The 18576-nt window shown below is 37.3% G+C and overlaps 2 protein-coding genes across 7 annotated transcripts in view; both read right to left on the bottom strand.

Annotated features, from left to right (window-relative positions):
* Positions 1-1067: 1067 nt before the first annotated feature.
* On the bottom strand, positions 1068-14336 carry LOC124402185 (proto-oncogene tyrosine-protein kinase Src-like). 6 transcript variants are annotated; one of them, XM_046875003.1, is made up of 15 exons: positions 14171-14336; positions 13944-13966; positions 11448-11496; positions 11099-11347; positions 9852-9951; positions 8015-8032; positions 6764-6862; positions 6538-6641; positions 4562-4711; positions 4117-4272; positions 3462-3641; positions 3260-3336; positions 2375-2528; positions 2049-2180; positions 1068-1421 (listed from the first exon to the last, which is right to left on the bottom strand). In XM_046875003.1, exons 4-15 carry the CDS (start codon positions 11337-11339, stop codon positions 1213-1215), a joined length of 1620 nt encoding a protein of 539 aa, XP_046730959.1. In that variant the 5' UTR covers positions 11340-11347; positions 11448-11496; positions 13944-13966; positions 14171-14336; the 3' UTR covers positions 1068-1212. The 6 variants fall into 6 exon arrangements, with proteins under 6 accessions (XP_046730959.1, XP_046730958.1, XP_046730956.1 ...); XM_046875002.1 differs by having other exon boundaries at positions 11448-11493; XM_046875000.1 differs by lacking the exon at positions 11448-11496.
* Positions 14337-15363: 1027 nt separating this feature from the next.
* Positions 15364-18576, bottom strand: part of LOC124402186 (G-protein coupled receptor 182-like) — a 5181-nt gene continuing 1968 nt past the window's right edge. Inside the window, exon 2 of the mRNA XM_046875006.1 lies at positions 15364-17778. Within this exon, the coding sequence (XP_046730962.1) occupies positions 16711-17778 (1068 nt within the window). The 3' untranslated portion in view covers positions 15364-16710. The remainder of the gene's footprint in view (positions 17779-18576) is intronic.

Below are 18576 nucleotides of genomic sequence, written 5' to 3'. Positions count from 1 at the left end.
TATTCGGAGCTCCATCAGCTTTAGTGTTATCACCTAATCATGTCCTACGTCCAAAAGAAAGAAAGAAAAACTGATTCCAGAAGTAGCTGGTTAATTTTATTACATCGCTGTACGTATCGCATTTCATATCATAACTGTTGTATCGTACCAAGGGCTGACCGATATGACCAAAATATCACATTGCGATATTCAAGCATGTTTTCTATGCGTCTCACGGTGTGTAAGTTTCAGCGTTTACAAAAAACCCTGTAACATAAAAAAATCCAACGATATCTCAGAAAATATCGTGATATCACGTATCAGCTGTATCAATGCCATCTCGATATATCGCTCAGCCCTCTCTCCTGTAGATAACAATGATGTCCATGTGTGCATTTTTTTTACAGATTTTTTTAATCAACTGGTTAAACTGTGTGAATATTACTGCTGGCTGCTATAATGACTGATTAGTTTACAATTAACTTATTATTATTTTATAATATTCACATCTAATCTGATTTTTTCTGCAGCTAGCCTCGTTTTAGTGAATGTGTTGTTAGCTGACATATAATCGTCGTGCAAACTTGCAGCTTTACGTACCTAGCTTACCCTGCTAACTAGCCGTCATCATTTCCTCTAGATGTGTCCATCACCATGTAAATTTACATCTATAGAGGAAATTAGCTTTCTAGAGAAATGTTAGCGTTTCAGAACGTTAGCTAATGTTAGCGAAAAAAGAAAAAAGAATAAATGCAGCGTATGTAATAACGTGACACTGAATCAGGTTTAGATGTAAAGGGGAGGGTTTTATACGTCTAATCGACTCGGGGAAATACGATAGTTTTATCATTATAAAAGTGACTATCCGACAGCAGCCTTTTGATTAATGAGTACCGTAACAACGATCCAACACACGACAGCTAAAATCTTTCTGCTCTTGAATTGAAGATGAGGAAGATAAAGAAGGAGAAAGGATGATGTTTGGCACCGGGTGGTGCTCGGCAGTGTTCTGCTGGAACCACAGAATTGGGATTTACACAAGTCTACACAGGGTTATGTTCATACCATTTTCTCTAGCGTTCATCCAGTGTTTTTCCCACACCTTTATTTTTAACCACAAGCATGCATTCTTCTCACTGGAGCCGACGGCGTGACGCTCGCGCGGTGACCGCACGTGCACTTTTTTCTACCAACGAACGTACCAGCAGAGTCCGTTCTCTCTCTGAAGAAGCCCTAGAGGTTTTCTCCAGGTTGGTACTGAGGTTCAGTGGAGGTGAAATAGTCCTCTAGGAAACCCTGAAGGTACTCGAAGGTCGGACGTTCTTCCGATTCTTTGCGCCAGCAGCTTAGCATGAGCTCGTGCATCGAGGCCGGACACTCGGCAGGACACGGCATTCGGTACCCGCGCTCCACCTGGTCCAGCACCTCCCTGTTCACCATACCTGTCCAAACAGAGTTCATTCACATCCATCAGAACCATCAATCATCCATCCATCAAATATCCATATCAAACCATTCATCATTTATTCAACATCCATCATCTATCAATCTTCCATCCATCATCAATAAATCATCCATCCATCTATCAACCTTCCATCCATCCATCATCAATAAATCATCTATTTATCTATCAATCTTCTATTCATCCATCAATCATCTATCCATCCATCTATCAATTTTCCATTCATCCATCAATCATAAACTGAACCATTTATTATCCATCCAACCACCATCCGTCCACCCATCTATAATCTGTCGATCATCCATCCATCCATCCATCCATTCATCCATCCAGTAATCATTTATTAACCCTCCATCCATTCAATTTTATAAATCGAACCATAAATTATCCGACCAAAACCATTATCTATTCATCCATCTATCACTCTACCGATGCCTGTCGCTATGGTGACATACAAACATCGTGTTTTAAGGAAAAACACGGCACATTTTTGCCGTCCAATGAAAAACTAATCTTTTTTGCACAAGACTGAAAAGCAAAACGAACAGTAAATAAAATGTGACAGATTGAAAGCTTCAGGAGAAAACGGTGAAGAGCATTAAAGCACCTGGATACGGGACTCGGCCTTTGGTGGCTAATTCGGTCAGTAAAATGCCAAAAGACCAGACGTCGGATTTGATGGTGAAGCGTCCGTACAGCGCGGCCTCAGGAGCCGTCCACTTAATGGGGAACTTCGCACCTGCGTTAGAAACAACGCAACAATTGCAAATAAATCAGAAGAGCAGCTGCTACTATTCATTTATAAATCAGGACATGTGCGAGATGAAACAGTGCCTGTGTAATTACAGAATACAAACTTAATCTTATGTTTTAGATCCATCCAAAAATTCAGTAAAGTGGTTTTGTCTCTAAGCTCCACATGGCGTTTCTCACCCTGTCTGGCCGTGTACTCGTTATCCTCGATCAGTCTCGCCAGGCCAAAATCAGCCACTTTACACACCAGGTTATCTCCAACCAGGATGTTCGCCGCACGTAAATCTCTGTGTACGTAATTCATCCTTTCCACGTACGCCATCCCGGCAGCGATCTGAGCCGAAATACATCAATAATAATCACAATTTAATCACATCCAGATGTAGACAATCTCAAATACAGATGTTTAAAAGCTTAAAACTCTCAGATTAAAGTCAATGAAAATTAAACAGTGTATTTTTCACTACTCACATTTGTATTTTTATTGTTTTTTTGCCTTTTCTTCTGAAAATACGTACTTTTTAATAGCAACTTTTAACTGTAATTCTTGTTTTTGCACATTTACGTAATTTTGATGCTCGCTTTTATTTGTACTGGATTTTTACAAATTATTTATACTGCATTTGTTTAATTCAGATTTTTTTTTACGATTTTTTTTAAAGATTGCTGCACAACATTGCTGTTGTTCACTGATTTATTTTTTATTTTTTACATGAAATTTTTTCAAATGAGTATTTTTACTACTTTCTATTTCATCTAGGAGATGTTTTTACTATTGTTCAGCATAATTTTATTATTTTACATTGCTGCTTTTTGTTGTTTTGTGTTTTACGTGACCTTTTCGTTTTAATTTTATTACGTTTTTTAAATTTAACTTTACATTTTTACCCCATTTTTTACATTTATACATTATTTGTTTGTTTATTTATTTATTAAACTTTTTTTATATAATTAAAACCATTCATTTTTAATTTTTTATTTATTTTTATACATAAAGCACCATTGATAAATCTTTTCACCAATAATGTCGTTGTTTTTTCTTTTTTTCTGAAAAACCTCCAGTACCTGAGAAGCCATATCCACCAGCTGTGGAAGTCGTAAATATTTTCCCTTCTCGCCTTTGAGGAAATCCAGCAGACTTCCTGGATTTGAGAATAAAAACATACACTGTATGTATACATATTAATTCATTTAATATTTATGATTCACATACGTAACACTCATGAGCGCTCTCCAGTCAGGAGAAACATCACAGTAAAGATCTGACCTTGGCTCATGTACTCTGTGACGATGAAGATGGGCTCCTCGGAGACGACGGCGTAAAGCTGCACCAGTTTCTCATGGCGGAGTTTCTTCATGACCTGAGCCTCCTCCAGGAACGCCTCGGGGGACATGGTGCCCGGCTTCAACGTCTTTATAGCGACTCGCGTTGTGCCGTTCCACGTACCTGCAGCGAGAAGTGCAGAAAATGCAACCTTCTATAAGATCACTATAGACTATAGGGCCAGAAGTCTCACTCCACATTTAGACTCCATGTGCTGTTATAATAACGACTGAGATCAAGTGAAGGGAAAATTTCATGATACTGCATCCAAAGACGTCCCGCAGTTGTGTGAAAAACTTGGGCGTCCTAATACTTTTGGCCCTGTAATGTCTCGTATTAAATGCCGACAGAAATGTGCAGCTCAAATTAAAAAATTACAATAAATTTAAATAAATTCAACGCTATTTCAAATAAAACGTTTAAGAAAAAAAAGTTAATCGTCTTTAATAAAAATTGTGTGTGTGTGTGTGTGTGTGACATTTCATGTAGGTTAGTATAATGTTAGCATCACTCTGGATACAGTGTGTTTAACATGCTATTAAAGTTATAGCCAGCGTATCCATGACGACGGTTTGTGTAGGAGGAATTGACGCCATACCCATCCACACTTCCCCGAAACAGCCCTGTCCCAGTTTAACGTCCAGACGCAGAGACTCGCGGGGGATTTCCCAGGCGTCTCGTGCCAGTCCCTGAGTCTGAGGCTTCAGCATGGGACAGATCTCAGTCAGAACATGACATAATCCGTCTGCGTGTGCTGCAAACACACACACACACACACATACACACACACACACACACACATACACCAAATAATTCAAGAGTTAATAAAACATTTTATTAAAATCACAAAAATTTTCCACCAAACACAAGGAAATGTCTCAGTCTGGAACTGGATGTTACTATGGTTACAGGTATTACAGGTACACAGCTGAACTTCCAGCCAATCACAATCTACTATTCAAACCTAAACTTCCAGCCAATCTACTGTTCAGTGAATGTGAGTAGTGATATGACCGGAGGGAGAGAGTTCTCTCTGAACTCACTGCGGTAGTGCAGGACGAGCTGCTGCAGGCTGCTGAACTGCGTCCGGGACGTGATGTAAAACCCTCCGCTGTCCAGCTTGCGAATTTTGTAGTGCTTGACATTTAAACCCTTGGTGCTGTCGAAGTCCAGCACAGACAGGCAGTATGCTCCTGAAACCCAACACACACACACACACACACACACACACACACACACACACACACACATACACACATACACACATACACACACAAATGGTATAGTTAACATTCTACATAAATACACAGCAGAAAAAAACCCTGCACCATTCTTCCTTTTCTTTTTCTTCAGATGTGTAAATTCAGTAAAACACTGCGTGTGTGTGTGTGCTGTGGTTACAGAAAATTAATCAACAGACAGCATGGTTTAATGAGCAGCGTTTCTCTTTTCACCAGTATGACATTTTCAAATAAAAAAAAAAACGATCTAAATCTGACCTGCTTTTAGATTGAGCAAAAAAAGAAAGACCCTATAAATCAGATGATACGATGAAGACGACATGCTTTGTGGTTTGTTATGGAGGATCACTTCCTGTTTTTTAAGACATCCGAGGAACAAATCCAGATCGGGGAACACCACATTAACCTTATATACTGTATATTACTGTACTGGACATTACCAGACTTTACGGTACATTACTGTGAATTACTTTACATGACTATATCACTGTATATCCCAACATAACTGTATTACTGTATATCACTGTATATCCCAACATAACTGTATTACTGTATATCACTGTATATCCCAATATAACTGTATATCGCCACATAACTGTACATCACTGTACATCACCACAAAACTGTATATTACTGTACATCACTGCATATTACTGTATATCACTGTATATCACCACATAACTGTATATCGCCACATAACTGTACATCACTGTATATCACCACATAACTGTATATTACTGTACATCACTGCATATTACTGTATATCACTGTATATCCCAACATAACTGTTTATCGCCACATAACTGTATATTACTGTACATCACTGCATATTACTGTATATCACTGTATATCCCATCATAACTGTTTATCGCCACATAACTGTATATTACTGTACATTACTGTATATCACTGTATATCCCAACATAACTGTATATCGCCACATAACTGTATATTACTGTACATAACTGTATATCGCCACATAACTGTATATTACTGTACATTACTGTATATCACCACATAACTGCATATTACTGTATATCACTGTATATCATAACACAACTGTATATCGCCACATAACTGTATATTACTGTACATTACTGTATATCACCACATAACTGTATCACCACATAACTGTATATCACTGCATATTACTGTATATCACTGTATATCCCAACATAACTGTATATCACCACATAACTGTACATCACTGTATATCACCACATAACTGTATATTACTGTACATCACTGCATATTACTGTATATCACTGTATATCCCAACATAACTGTATATCACCACATAACTAAACATCACTGTACATCCCAACATAACTGTATATCACCACATAACTGTACATCACTGTATATCACCACATAACTGTATATCACCACATAACTGTATATTACTGTACATCACTGCATATTACTGTACATCACTGTATATCCCAACATAACTGTATATCACCACATAACTGTACATCACTGTATATCACCACATAACTGTACATCACCACATAACTGTATATTACTGTACATCACTGCATATTACTGTACATCACTGTATATCCCAACATAACTGTATATCACCACATAACTGTACATCACTGTATATCACCACATAACTGTATATTACTGTACATCACTGTATATCACTGAAAAACACTGTATATCACTGCATATTACTGTAATATTTCCACAGTGGAGTTTCAACATAATGCAACAAAACTGTATAACTTATTATTGATAAGATGTAAAAAAATAAATAAATAAAAAATGCACACCTTTAGTCGTCTCACTTTCTCGCACAAGGAAAGTTCCTTTCCTGTTCTGGATGATGAGCAGCAGGCGCTCGGAATCACGCCGCGTGATTTTACCAAAAAACCACCTGAAAGAAAATGCAAAGAGATGGTTAGTGTTATAATCACCTGAGTCCTAAGAATTACATAAGACCGATTCTCGATCGTACTGCTACTGATATCAAATAAAGAAAAAAGAAACGGTCGTTACTCTTCCGCTTGGATGGAGTCTGATGGTGCGACGTAGTTGCTCGGGACGTAGCCGCTCTTCCCTGTGTTCAATGAACTTGCCAACCACCAATCACCTTCCCTAAATTTACAACACACACACACACACACACACACACACACACACACACACACACACACACACACACACACACACACACAACCGATTGACACATTAACCAGTGCACTGAGAAACTTCCTGAGAATGTGACTAGACATGTGACCCGAGATTCCACAGTTTTATAAACATTTAAACTGATTCCACAGTGTCGAAAAACATTTTATTTTTGGCTCGAAAACATTTTTCTTTAAATAATACAGAAAAATATCCTTAAAAATATTATTATTTCTACACTGAGATCATAAAATCACATTATACTTAATTTTTTGTTTTCAAAATGAATCAATTGTAACATTTATTGACTCAAACCTGTAATTTCCATATTTTATCATCTTATTCAGTAATTCAATTGAATTCGATGTTATATATGTGTAGTGCTTTTAACAGTGGACATTCTCCCAAAGCAGCATTATATTACAAATATTAGTTTTATCAGTGTAAATTAGTCCCTATAATTTGATCCCTAATGAGCGAGCCAGTGGTGATGGTGCTGAGGGAAAAAACTCCCTAAGATGAAAAAACCTTGAGAGGAACCAGACTCAAAAGAAAACCTCATCCTCATCACTGAATATTCATTCATTACAGCTGCTGAAGTTTTCACCTGTTCACTGATGGAGAACTGAATGCACATCTGTTCATGGGAACTGCAGACTAAATGTATTATTATAAATTGTATAAACTGTATTATAAGCAACAAGGTTTTATATGATAAAGAATATAAATTTAATTGCATAATTTAATTAAAATGTATAAATTATTTAAAGAAAAGTAATAGCAAAAAAAAAAAATACAGGTTTCTTGCATATTCCGTATTGCATATATTTTTCAGAGTACTATTTCATTGCAAATAATTGTTTATTTTCTTTTCAGAGTTTTTGAATGAAGTTTGTTTTCAAATTTCTTGAAAATTCATGACATTTTGTAAATGAAATATTTCTACCTGATTTCCTTTTTTTTTTGTTTAAATAGAATTTAAATCTTTACATTTAACTTTACATTTAATAAAGTATAAAAACTCCACACACACATTCACCCTGAGGTTGATAAAAGCTGACTCGTATAAACGTCTTCCTCTGACTGTGGAATCACGAGATGTAAAGAAGAGCCACTGACCTGTAGTTGTACTTTCTCCTAATTTAACCCATGAAGCATTGTGGGGGAAAAATCACAAACAGCACTGATATAAAACAGCACACATTACAGGACAATCACATTACAATAGACATTATTATTTTATACATAATTTTATATAAAACCCTAAATAGAAAAATCTCTCAAAAATTAAGTTCTGGATGAGAAATCAAATTTTTTCCTCCAATCACTTGTTTAAAAAACTACAGAATGAGGGACAAAGAAACAATTACTGTGACATGCAGTATGTAGGCTTTGGTAAATGTTTAATGATATTTAATAAAAAATAAAAAACTTAAAAAAAAAAAAGAAATTATAATAACACCTTTTTCTGTTTAAAGTCTTTTTTATATACAATAAATATTTTAATATTAGTGTCAAAAGAACATTTTAAAAAATTCAAACAAAACTATTTTTAATATACATATCGAATATATTACAGCAAAAAATAAATCTAATGTACATACAACTTATTTAAATTATAAAAGAGAAATTATATAATTAAATAATTATTTTATTATTATTATTGTTATTATTATGTAATTAAAATATTTATATAATTAAAAAATAAATAATAAAATAAAATTATTTTTCCCCCAAACATGTAATAAAAAAAAAAAACCAATGAAAAGACATATTGTGATACAATTGTGTAAAATATTAATATCAGCCCTTTACAGAATGTCTTATTTAAATTAAATTTGACCTTTTTACATTTCTCTGTTAAACAAACTGATATTTTTGGTTAAAAAACAAACAAACAAACAAGCAAACAAATAAATATCTATGGTGGATTAGCCAGGAAATGTGTCGCATTAATATTCCTGAGATTAGTGAATGACACTCTGTGTAACACTGCATGAGGACATTGTGTGATGTGTGTGTGATTGTGTGTGTGTGTGAGCAAAGCAAGAGCAGCTCACTGAAGGACAAACACCAGCCCAAAATCCACTAATATACACTGTGTATCTGTATATTATATATGATAAAGGTCAGGACTCCTGTTATTCCATCCACATGTGGTTCTTCCTCAAATTATCACAAAGTTGAAGACACATAATTGTATTGGACGTCTTTGGATGCAGGACAATTAAAAAGTGTCCCTTCACTTGAACTAAGAGGCCCAAAACCTGTTCCAGCCTGACGATGCCCATGTGCCCAAGATCTCCTGCTATAGAGCTCCAACCCTATTAAACACCTTTGGGATGAACGTGAACGCTGAATGCACCCCAGAGCTTCTCATCTACATCAGTACCTGACTTTACTAACACCCTTATGGCTGAATGAATCTCCACAAAATCTAGTGGAACATCTTCCCAGAAGAGTGGAGCTCATTATAAGATCAAATGGGGACTGAATGTTAAATGAGATGTATGAAATAAAAAACTACTCTTAGGTGTTTACAAACTTTTGGCCATACAGTATATCATCATTACTATAAAGTGTGTAATAATATTGATAATACTCTGATGCTGCTGTGGTGTATGTGTGCAGATGGTGATTAGGAAGACATTAATGCACGTTTATTTCCGCACTGAATCACATATTAATGTCACTGGGACTGAGCTGCTGACTCACAGTCTGAGACTGAACCTGTCTGGGTGCTGACATGCACCACGTTTGTTTCCCGTCCCCGTCAAGTATCATCAAGGACTCAAGCGACGAACAGTAAGAGCGGATAATGAATGGCCTTCTGGTCGCTTTTAAACCACTCAAGCTGCTGTAATTTAATGTTCCACAATGATGCATTATGGAGAAGTGCTTTGTCACGTACAGCGTCAAAAACGCTCTTCGAGAAGACACACATGACAGGACTTACGTGTTATTGAGGATCTGAAGCCTCTCGCCCTTCTTAAACGTGAGATCTGCAGACGTCCGTGATTCATAGTCATATAGAGCGACAAACGTGGTGACACCAGCTGTGAGAGAGAAGGAAGTCGGGTTACATGGTGGGGGTGCGAGTGCAGATCAGTAACACTGAGGTCCTGGCACTTTTCTAAAGCTCTGCTGAACAGGTGTGAAAAGCCATTTGTTTGGCAAATGCTTGGACAAATGCTCCCCCCCCCAACCCAGCACACACACACACACACACACACACACACACACACACACACAGCTCAGAGCCACATCCATTAAAGAAACTGATTTAAGCCTCTGATGAACATTTAAATGAAAAACAAAACCAAAACTGACACTGAACCGTTCACAGCTGTAACAGATTCAAACTAAATAATGAGCATAATAACGTGAGACTGATCTTCCTTCCCTGGATCCATCCTCAAACCATCCCATGTCAATACCCAATCAACACTGTCCCCAACATCAATACTGGCCTCTGTGTCAACACTGTTCCCTGTGTCAATACACAATCAACACTGTCCCCAACATCAATACTGTCCCTTTAATCAATATTCAATCGACACTGTCCCCTGAATTAAAACACGATCAAAACTGTCCCCTTAATTAATGACTTGTGTTGCTGTGTTATTGCTTATTATGCACCTCCCACCCTGTTACCCTTATTAGTGTTATTCCCTGATATGCATGTGGTGATGTGCAATCTTCATCATACTTGAAGATGACCCCACAAATTTCCCCTGTGTGTACAGTCCCTCATCTTAGTCGAGCAGTGTTCCCCTTAGATGTTGTCTGATTTACAGTCCCTCATCTTACTTGAGCAGAGTTTCCAGTGACATTTCATCCTCTTATTTGAGCAGTGTCCCCATTTTGCTTTGCCTGACTGATAATCCTTTTGTATTACTTGAGTAAACTCCCCAGATTTCTTGCCCAAGCTGCATTTCACACAACCAGTTTCCTCAGTGATGTTCAACTCCTTCAACTCACGTCTGCAGTGTCCCCAGTGGTTTTCTGATCTATATTCCCTCACCTTAGTTAAGCAGTCAAAGTGACCTTGTTTGATCATCATTCACTCATCTTACTTGAGTAAAGTCTCCAATGTTGATGCCTGATTTAAATTCCATCCTTGACTTGATGCCTGATCATGTTTTTACCACCTCACTGTGAGACATTTCAGCATCATGTTGTTAATCTGCATGTATGCAATACCTCTTATGGGTGACGTGATTCCCGCCGTGTGATCTGCCCCACCAAAAAGTTGATGTTCTGCACTGTTTGTGTGGTAAGTGTTGCTCCGCCTGCTGGTCCCCACCGCAGGACTCCGGTTCGGAGTTTGGGTCTGAGGCCCGGCATTGAAATGGTGTCCGCTGGAGGAACCCATGACAATAGTACCATCCAGGCTCAGAGACCTCTGGCCTGGGTCTTTTGGCTTGCTCTTATTTGTCCCCATTGGAAGGCCTGAGAAAAAGAAAAGAAAAAAAATGAGGAACCTGAGGAACGAAATGTGTTCGGAAACTCTGAATTCTTATTATTATTAGCAGCAAAATGAGAAACTGACAGTCATATAGCAGAAGTTGCAGTTTTAGTCTTCGGTGTTTTTTGGTCTGCTATGACATGCAAGGCAAAAGGAAAGACATGTCAAATCCTGATAAGTTGATACCATCTGCTGCTTTTTCAGGTTCAGCTGAAACTTCGAATTGAAAAAGATTTGGTTTGATGAGTAACGGATAGATGTGAGAGCTTCTGATAACTTAGTCATTAAAAGTCAGTGATTTGTTTCCGTACAAAACATTTTTTTAATTATTATTTATATTGTTTAAAAATGTTTAGTTGTGAAATTCATTTGTTTGTAATACTGCTATATTTATAATGGTCAAGTGACTAAATGTGTCACAAAACCAACACCTAATTCTCACCAGAACGCAATTCGTTTACGTTTAAAAACATTGAAGCTCGTTTTTTAATAAGCAGAAGTTCTATTTTTTTAATTTAAAGCATTTATGTTTTATAAAAAATAAAGAAACACTTTAAAGAAAGTAACTCAAACCAAAACATACAAAGGTTAAATCATAAAATAATAATAAATTTTATTGCATTTTCGTGCTAATATTTAAAATGCTTTACTTTGTAGCCACTAAGGAGGCCTGAAGTTTAACACCATACTAGAAAAAAAAATGGGGATGTTTTCTTATTAGAAATGTGGACAAACTGGAATTAACCACACCTTAAGTAACAGTCCAGCATAAGAAAAAAGAGGAAGAAAAAAGACTTCCTAGAACCTGTACTGAAAAAAACTAAAACGCTACACCGTTAGGACACCGTGGACAAAATGGTGTTTAAGAAATCAAGAACTTCTCTTTTTATCATATATATATATATATATTTGTATATTGATGTCATTTTTGTTTAAAAGAAAACATGTCACGACTTAGTGAAAAAAAGGCTAATACTGAAACACGTACACCACAAGGAACGCTGTCTAGACACGGAGAGTGTAACAGACTTTTTCGGAATGCAGAATACACACCCCAACAAGTCCTGACTCTACACCACACACCCTACAGGGAGCCGACACAAGCCTCGTGGAGGGTGTTGCCTTCACCATTTGTTGTAATATGACTAAACCGGTCTTGCCCAAAAGGTGCAGGCGCACTCCTGCACTGAAATCTAACTCAACACACGTCAACATGAAGTCTTTAGAACATATGCTGTAAAGAATTTGTATCATTTCCAGCATAAAATACACCGTTTCTAACTGCATATCTCTGTAAATCTTGTAATTTTAAGAAAAGATATATATATATATATATATATATATATATATATATATATATATATATATATATATATATATATATAAAAAAAACAATCGTTAAAACATTAACCAGAAACAGCAAAGAAAGCTCACTTGGCTGATCAAACCACAGCCTGGGTAGTAAGCGAACTTTTGTTAGTTATCGTAATACTGTTATTCACTTTTCTATTTCCTGTAATATTCAGCAATGTGACTCAGCTAGCTTCTCAATTTTCATTTTGAACAATTTCTCATGGTGTAATCACAGTTCACGTTTCGAATAAAGAATAGAGAAGCATATAAAAGTTTATAAAAATACCATTAACTACCATTCTGTTTCAATTTCCTTGTGTGATCTATACAAACGTTTTAGTGAGCACATCATGACCATTTGTTGAAATGACATATGCTATAGTTCTTTTTTTGCACCCCCACTTTTAATTCACCTTAATTTCTGTGTGACATTTCCCTCGGGATCTGATATGATGCGCAATTATCTATCCTATCCCAAAGGTAACCTTGTTCCTCATCGGGATGCAGTTTACAAATGTTTTCAGGTTCATTAAGGAACGTATTTGTCTTCTCCTGGCTAGGAAACGATCCAAACTGGAGATGATAGAAATGCAAAAGTGGTGTGAACATGCAAGGTTTAATCTGTTCAGGAAGAGAATGAGCTTGGTGTCAGAGGAAGGTCTGATGGATGAAGATTGAATATGCACACACACACACACACACACACACAATTAAACCTAGGCCTAGGAAAAATGAACCCTGATTAGATAAATGACTAGTAATGAAAAGTCTCTGGGAAAAATGTGACTGACCTTTCCCAAAACCCCAGACAGTAATGTGACTTGCAACTCATCAGTGTGTGTATGTGTGTGTGTGTGTGTGGTCTGTGGCAAGGAGACCGTAAACAAACCTAGATGCCAAAAAAAATCCTATTTTAAAAATGCACTATTCTGGTTTTATACATATATGTGCAATAACATTATTTTATATGTAGTTGTGTATGAACAGTATTTGGGAGGTTATAGAGCGTTATGAAGCCTGGACTCATTCTTACTGTGAACACACACGACACTCATGAGAAATCTGCTCCAAAAAACGGGCTCTAGATCAATAAACCGCTCCAGGTCCTCACTAGTTGGTGTTTTTTTGGGGTCCTCATTGTGTCCGTTTAACCCGTGTGTGTGTGTGTGTGTGTGTGTGTGTGTGTGTGTGTGTATAAAAAAGCAAAATGTACAAATGTTTACTAACCTTAAACGACTTGAGGTTTTCTCCTGAAATCAAACACACACACTGGGTGTCATTCAAGACGATGTGCAGATTTGTGTAGAGTTTTACAGATGCGCTACAAAAATCTGACTCAGTACAAAATTATATTATTATAATAAATCCAGGTCGCTGTTAGGAGGTCACACACACACACACACACACACACACACACACACACACACACACACACACACAGAGAGAAACCTTACCGAACGCGCATCGGGTGTTTTATAATTTTCAAGAAGAGAAATAAATAAATAAACACGCAGACACACTCAGTAAAGCAGCCCGACTGATCCGCATCGCCGACGGCGCGAGCGCTCCTGCGATTTCAGCACGACAACGCGATCCGCTTTTTTTTTTTTTTTTTTGCGTGGCCGGATCTCGGTTTTGTGAATCGGCACGGAGCGGCGCACGCGCCCCTTTCAACGTAAAACGCGATTGGTGCGCGCTCCCGAGCGGCCGACGCGCTGCGCACAGCGATTGCGCGCACGTAAGTGTACGTCACAACCCTTTAATCCGATTTTCTCTCCTTTACGTGTTGTTTAGAAAATACAATGGGAATGTTTGCTAAATTAACACCTGTATTTGTTTATTTGTTTGGCTGTTTATTGTAACATTATTTAATGTTTATACAAAATTATTATACAAATTTATACAATATATATATATATATATATATATATATATATATATATATATATATATAATATTTATTAATAACAGAATCACAAGCTTTATTGAATCACTTGATTTGTTGTTGATATTCATGTACACTGACACACTGAGACATTTCTTGTTTTTGAAACACACGTATGTCCCTTTTGTTACATTTTAACGACCTTGATAAAACACAAAAAACACAAAAATTGGATAGTGAATACGTGTATAAAAGTTCTGTGAAGTCCAAATGGGACATGTTTGTGTCTCCCAGAAGAACTTGTGTGAAACGGAGAACAGGAGAGAAGATGTTATCAGACTCCCTCACCCCCACACTCACACATGGAGCTGGAAGTTTAATGATTTGATGTTGTTTTGGAGCAGAGAAGGTTGGAGATTTATTTCAATGGGGTGAAAGAAACCAACATGACTCCGTCTGTACAACAAGACGATGAGTTGAAGCGTAGGTCTGAGTTCTGTAAGTGTTATTTAGACAGCAGACAGACGTCTGGAGTGATATTTATCATGGAATGACCTGCCCAGTCACCACACCTCAATCCTACTGAACTGCTCCGGGATGAACTGGGTCACAAGAAAGAAATCTTAAACTAGTTAAGAACATCTTCGGTAGGTTTTACAAGCGGCTCAGCAAAGTATTTCCGCTGAATGTTTGTGTTTTTTGAAAGCTGGTTTAAGAGGATGTATGAACTCTCTTTACTCTGTATTATGGTTCTTTGTGTCTGATTTCATTCATCGGTTGCATTTCAAATCCTGTGGTTTGTCAACATGTGGTGTAAGAAGTGTGTTACTTTAGTAAAACATTACAACATGTTGGATTTGAAATGTTTCAGCCTTAGCGTTACCTTCAGAGTGTTTAACGTGTGTATGTTGTTTCCTGAGTAGACAAATTGAATGACACAGTGGTTTACTGATAGCATGATCGATGTTAGTTTATTATTTAATTATAAAGTTGACTTTTTATTTTAAACCAGTGCACCGTTTGTGTAAATGTTTGTGTATAAACTTCTAAAGTGTATGAATTTCTATTGCATTCATTAATTAATTTATTCAATCATTAATACACACCTTTTGTACATACACTTTGTAAACACCTGACTATAAGAATGTCATGTACTTATTATTGAACATCTCATTCCACATTTTGTCTTCATTTACTTTTATAATAACCTCAAATCTCATGGGAATATTTTCCACTAGATTTTGTGACGATTCATCACAGTGTTGTAGGTGAGAAGGTGAGGAGGTTCCTGGCGTGCCGTCAGCATTTGGTCCAAAAGTGTTCAAAAGGGTTGGAGCTCTACAGCAGGAGATCTTCCACATCCCCCAACCCATGGAAAGCAGATCTTCATGGAGCTGGCTTTGTGCACAGGGGCAGTGTTTAGGGATTTATGTTTTCATGAGCAGGAGAGTCGATCAGACAAAGAGGAGAAACATAAACAGGTTCGAGGGCAAAAACACAAACATTCTCTCGTTCTTTTTAAAAAAGAAGTTCCGTAGGAACATGACATGAAAGAGTATATGGTTTAGTTTATGTGATCGATTTTATTCTGTGAAATATTTGTTTGATTAAGAATATCCAGTAAATAAATGTAATGAAAGAGAAAGAGATGCCAGTCCACTGCAGATTATTAATAAAAATTATTATCATAAGATTCATTAAAATGATTAATATTATAATGATTTATAATAAGAGTATAAACTCACACAGGGAAACATTTCATATAAGTATTTATATCAATATCCATATCAACAATACTGGACTTAAAAGCACTTGTTATCGAATCGAAAATAAAATAAACTTTAACTATTTACAGTCATGTGTTTAGATGTTTGATTCTGCCACCTAGTGTCTGGTGGAATTATTACATTTTAATATTATCTGGTGTAGAGATTTTTATACATCTATACCAACTTTATGTGGACAACAATGTAAATATTGATGTTCTGTACATAACCAACTTGAATAATATTCAGATATTTTTATTTATCTTCTGGTCACAGATAAATAATTTTATTTGTATATTGTGTAATGAAAAAGTTTAACTGTACATATGTGTCTTCTGTTTGCTCACGCTCCCCCGTCTGACTGGCTGGTGTTTTCTGCCATATTGTTTCCCTTTTCTCCATTTCCCACACCTTCAGCACAATCAGCATGCTGATCCATTCCTCGATTAGCAACAATGTCTTGTGGCAAAAGTTTGAGAACGAGGTTAATGAGCTTGCTGCGGAAGCTCCTGCTCAGGAAGCTGTAGAGGATGGGATTGGCCACGCAGTGGAGTAACGCCATCGTCCGTACGATAGTGTAGGTGAAGAAAAGCTGCTCGATTGCATTGCAGTCAAATAAATTGGGGTCCTCCAGTTCGACCAAGACGAGGATCATAATCAGCTGAAATGGAAGCCAGCAAATGATAAAAACGGCAGAGTAAACGTGCAGCAACCAAACGTTGTCCATGTTACGGACCTGGACTTCAGGAGACGATCTCACTGCTCGTGCTGTCAGAGTGTTAAAAGTCACCATGATCGTGGCTGGTATTAAATATTGTGCCAAAAACTGGATAATAATGAGCGAAGAGAACCACCTCCTATAGTCATGATTTGGAAACAGGTAACATCCCGGCTCGTTCCACCCCAGGACGCGAACATGAACCGTTTCTAATGAGGCGAAAAACAAACCAAAAATCCAGAGTGCCGCACAAATAATGTTCCTCTTGCGTTTTTCTGATGTGGTCGTCATTTTTGGTGACGATCCACATGCCAATGAGCGATAACGCTCCACAGATATATATGCTAAGAAAAAGGAGCTAGCGTGGATGTTTGTTACAATGATTAAATTTGAAAAGCGGCACAGGAAATCGCCCCAGATCCAAACGTGATCCAAAGCAACTTCAAGCATTGAAATTGGCAATATGATCATCAGCATGGTGTCGGCCACGCCCATGTTGAGGATGCAGAAGATCCCGGTATTACGTGTGTGGCGGCGCTGCCAGTTTACCCACACCACCGTCAAGTTCATCATTAATCCCACGATGAACAAGAACAGGTTGAGCAGGAAGAGTCCGATACGCCGAGACACCAAGTCCACCTCCACGTTGCAGTGAACAGGGTCCCAATCGCTCTCGTTGCTCTCACTGTTCATCTGAACAAACACAAACAGACAACAATGTAGACAAACTGTAAGAGCAACCTCACGTCAATCAAACCTCACGTCAATCAAACCTCATGTCAATCAAACATCACATCAATCAAACACATTAGTCAAACCTCTCACCAATCAAACCTCTCACCAATCAAACCTCTCATCAATCAAACACATTAGTCAAACCTCTCACCAATCAAACCTCTCATCAATTAAACCTCTCATCAATCAAACCTCTCATCAGTCAAACCTCTCATCAATCAAACCTCATGTCAATCAAACCTCACGTCAATCAAACCTCATGTCAATCAAACTTCACATCAATCAAACACATTAGTCAAACCTCTCACCAATCAAACCTCTCATTAATCAAACCTCACGTCAATCAAACCTCTCACCAATCAAACCTCTCACCAATCAAACCTCTCATTAATCAAACCTCCGTCAATCAAACCTCACCAATCAAACTCTCATCAATCAAACCTCACGTGAATCAAACCTCACGTCATTCAAACCTCTCACCAATCAAACTCTCATCAATCATACCTCACGTCAATCAAACCTCACGTCAATCAAACCTCTCACCAATTAAACCTCTCACCAATCAAACCTTTAATCAATCAAACCTCACGTCAATCAAACCTCACGTCAATCAAACCTCTCACCAATTAAACCTCTCACCAATCAAACCTCTCATCAATCAAACCTCACGTCAATCAAACCTCACGTCAATCAAACCTCATGTCAATCAAACATCACATCAATCAAACACATTAGTCAAACCTCTCACCAATCAAA

The sequence above is a fragment of the Silurus meridionalis genome, chromosome 19 (genome assembly GCF_014805685.1).
Source record: "Silurus meridionalis isolate SWU-2019-XX chromosome 19, ASM1480568v1, whole genome shotgun sequence".
In the NCBI taxonomy this organism is placed as follows: Eukaryota; Metazoa; Chordata; class Actinopteri; order Siluriformes; family Siluridae; genus Silurus; species Silurus meridionalis.
The sequence above is the reverse complement of the archived record's forward strand: the minus strand, read 5'-3'. Positions and strand labels throughout refer to the sequence as shown.

Excerpts from the sequence above, each read along its gene's own strand:
- LOC124402185 (XM_046875003.1), bottom strand. The coding sequence starts at position 11,339 with ATGGGGACAAATAAGAGCAAGCCAAAAGACCCAGGCCAGAGGTCTCTG. Across the intron at positions 9,952-11,098 it reads AATCACGTCACCCATAAGAG|CTGGTGTCACCACGTTTGTC; the intron begins GTATTGCATACA and ends TCTCTCTCACAG. Across the intron at positions 6,642-6,763 it reads GACTCCATCCAAGCGGAAGA|GTGGTTTTTTGGTAAAATCA; the intron begins GTAACGACCGTT and ends ATTTTCTTTCAG.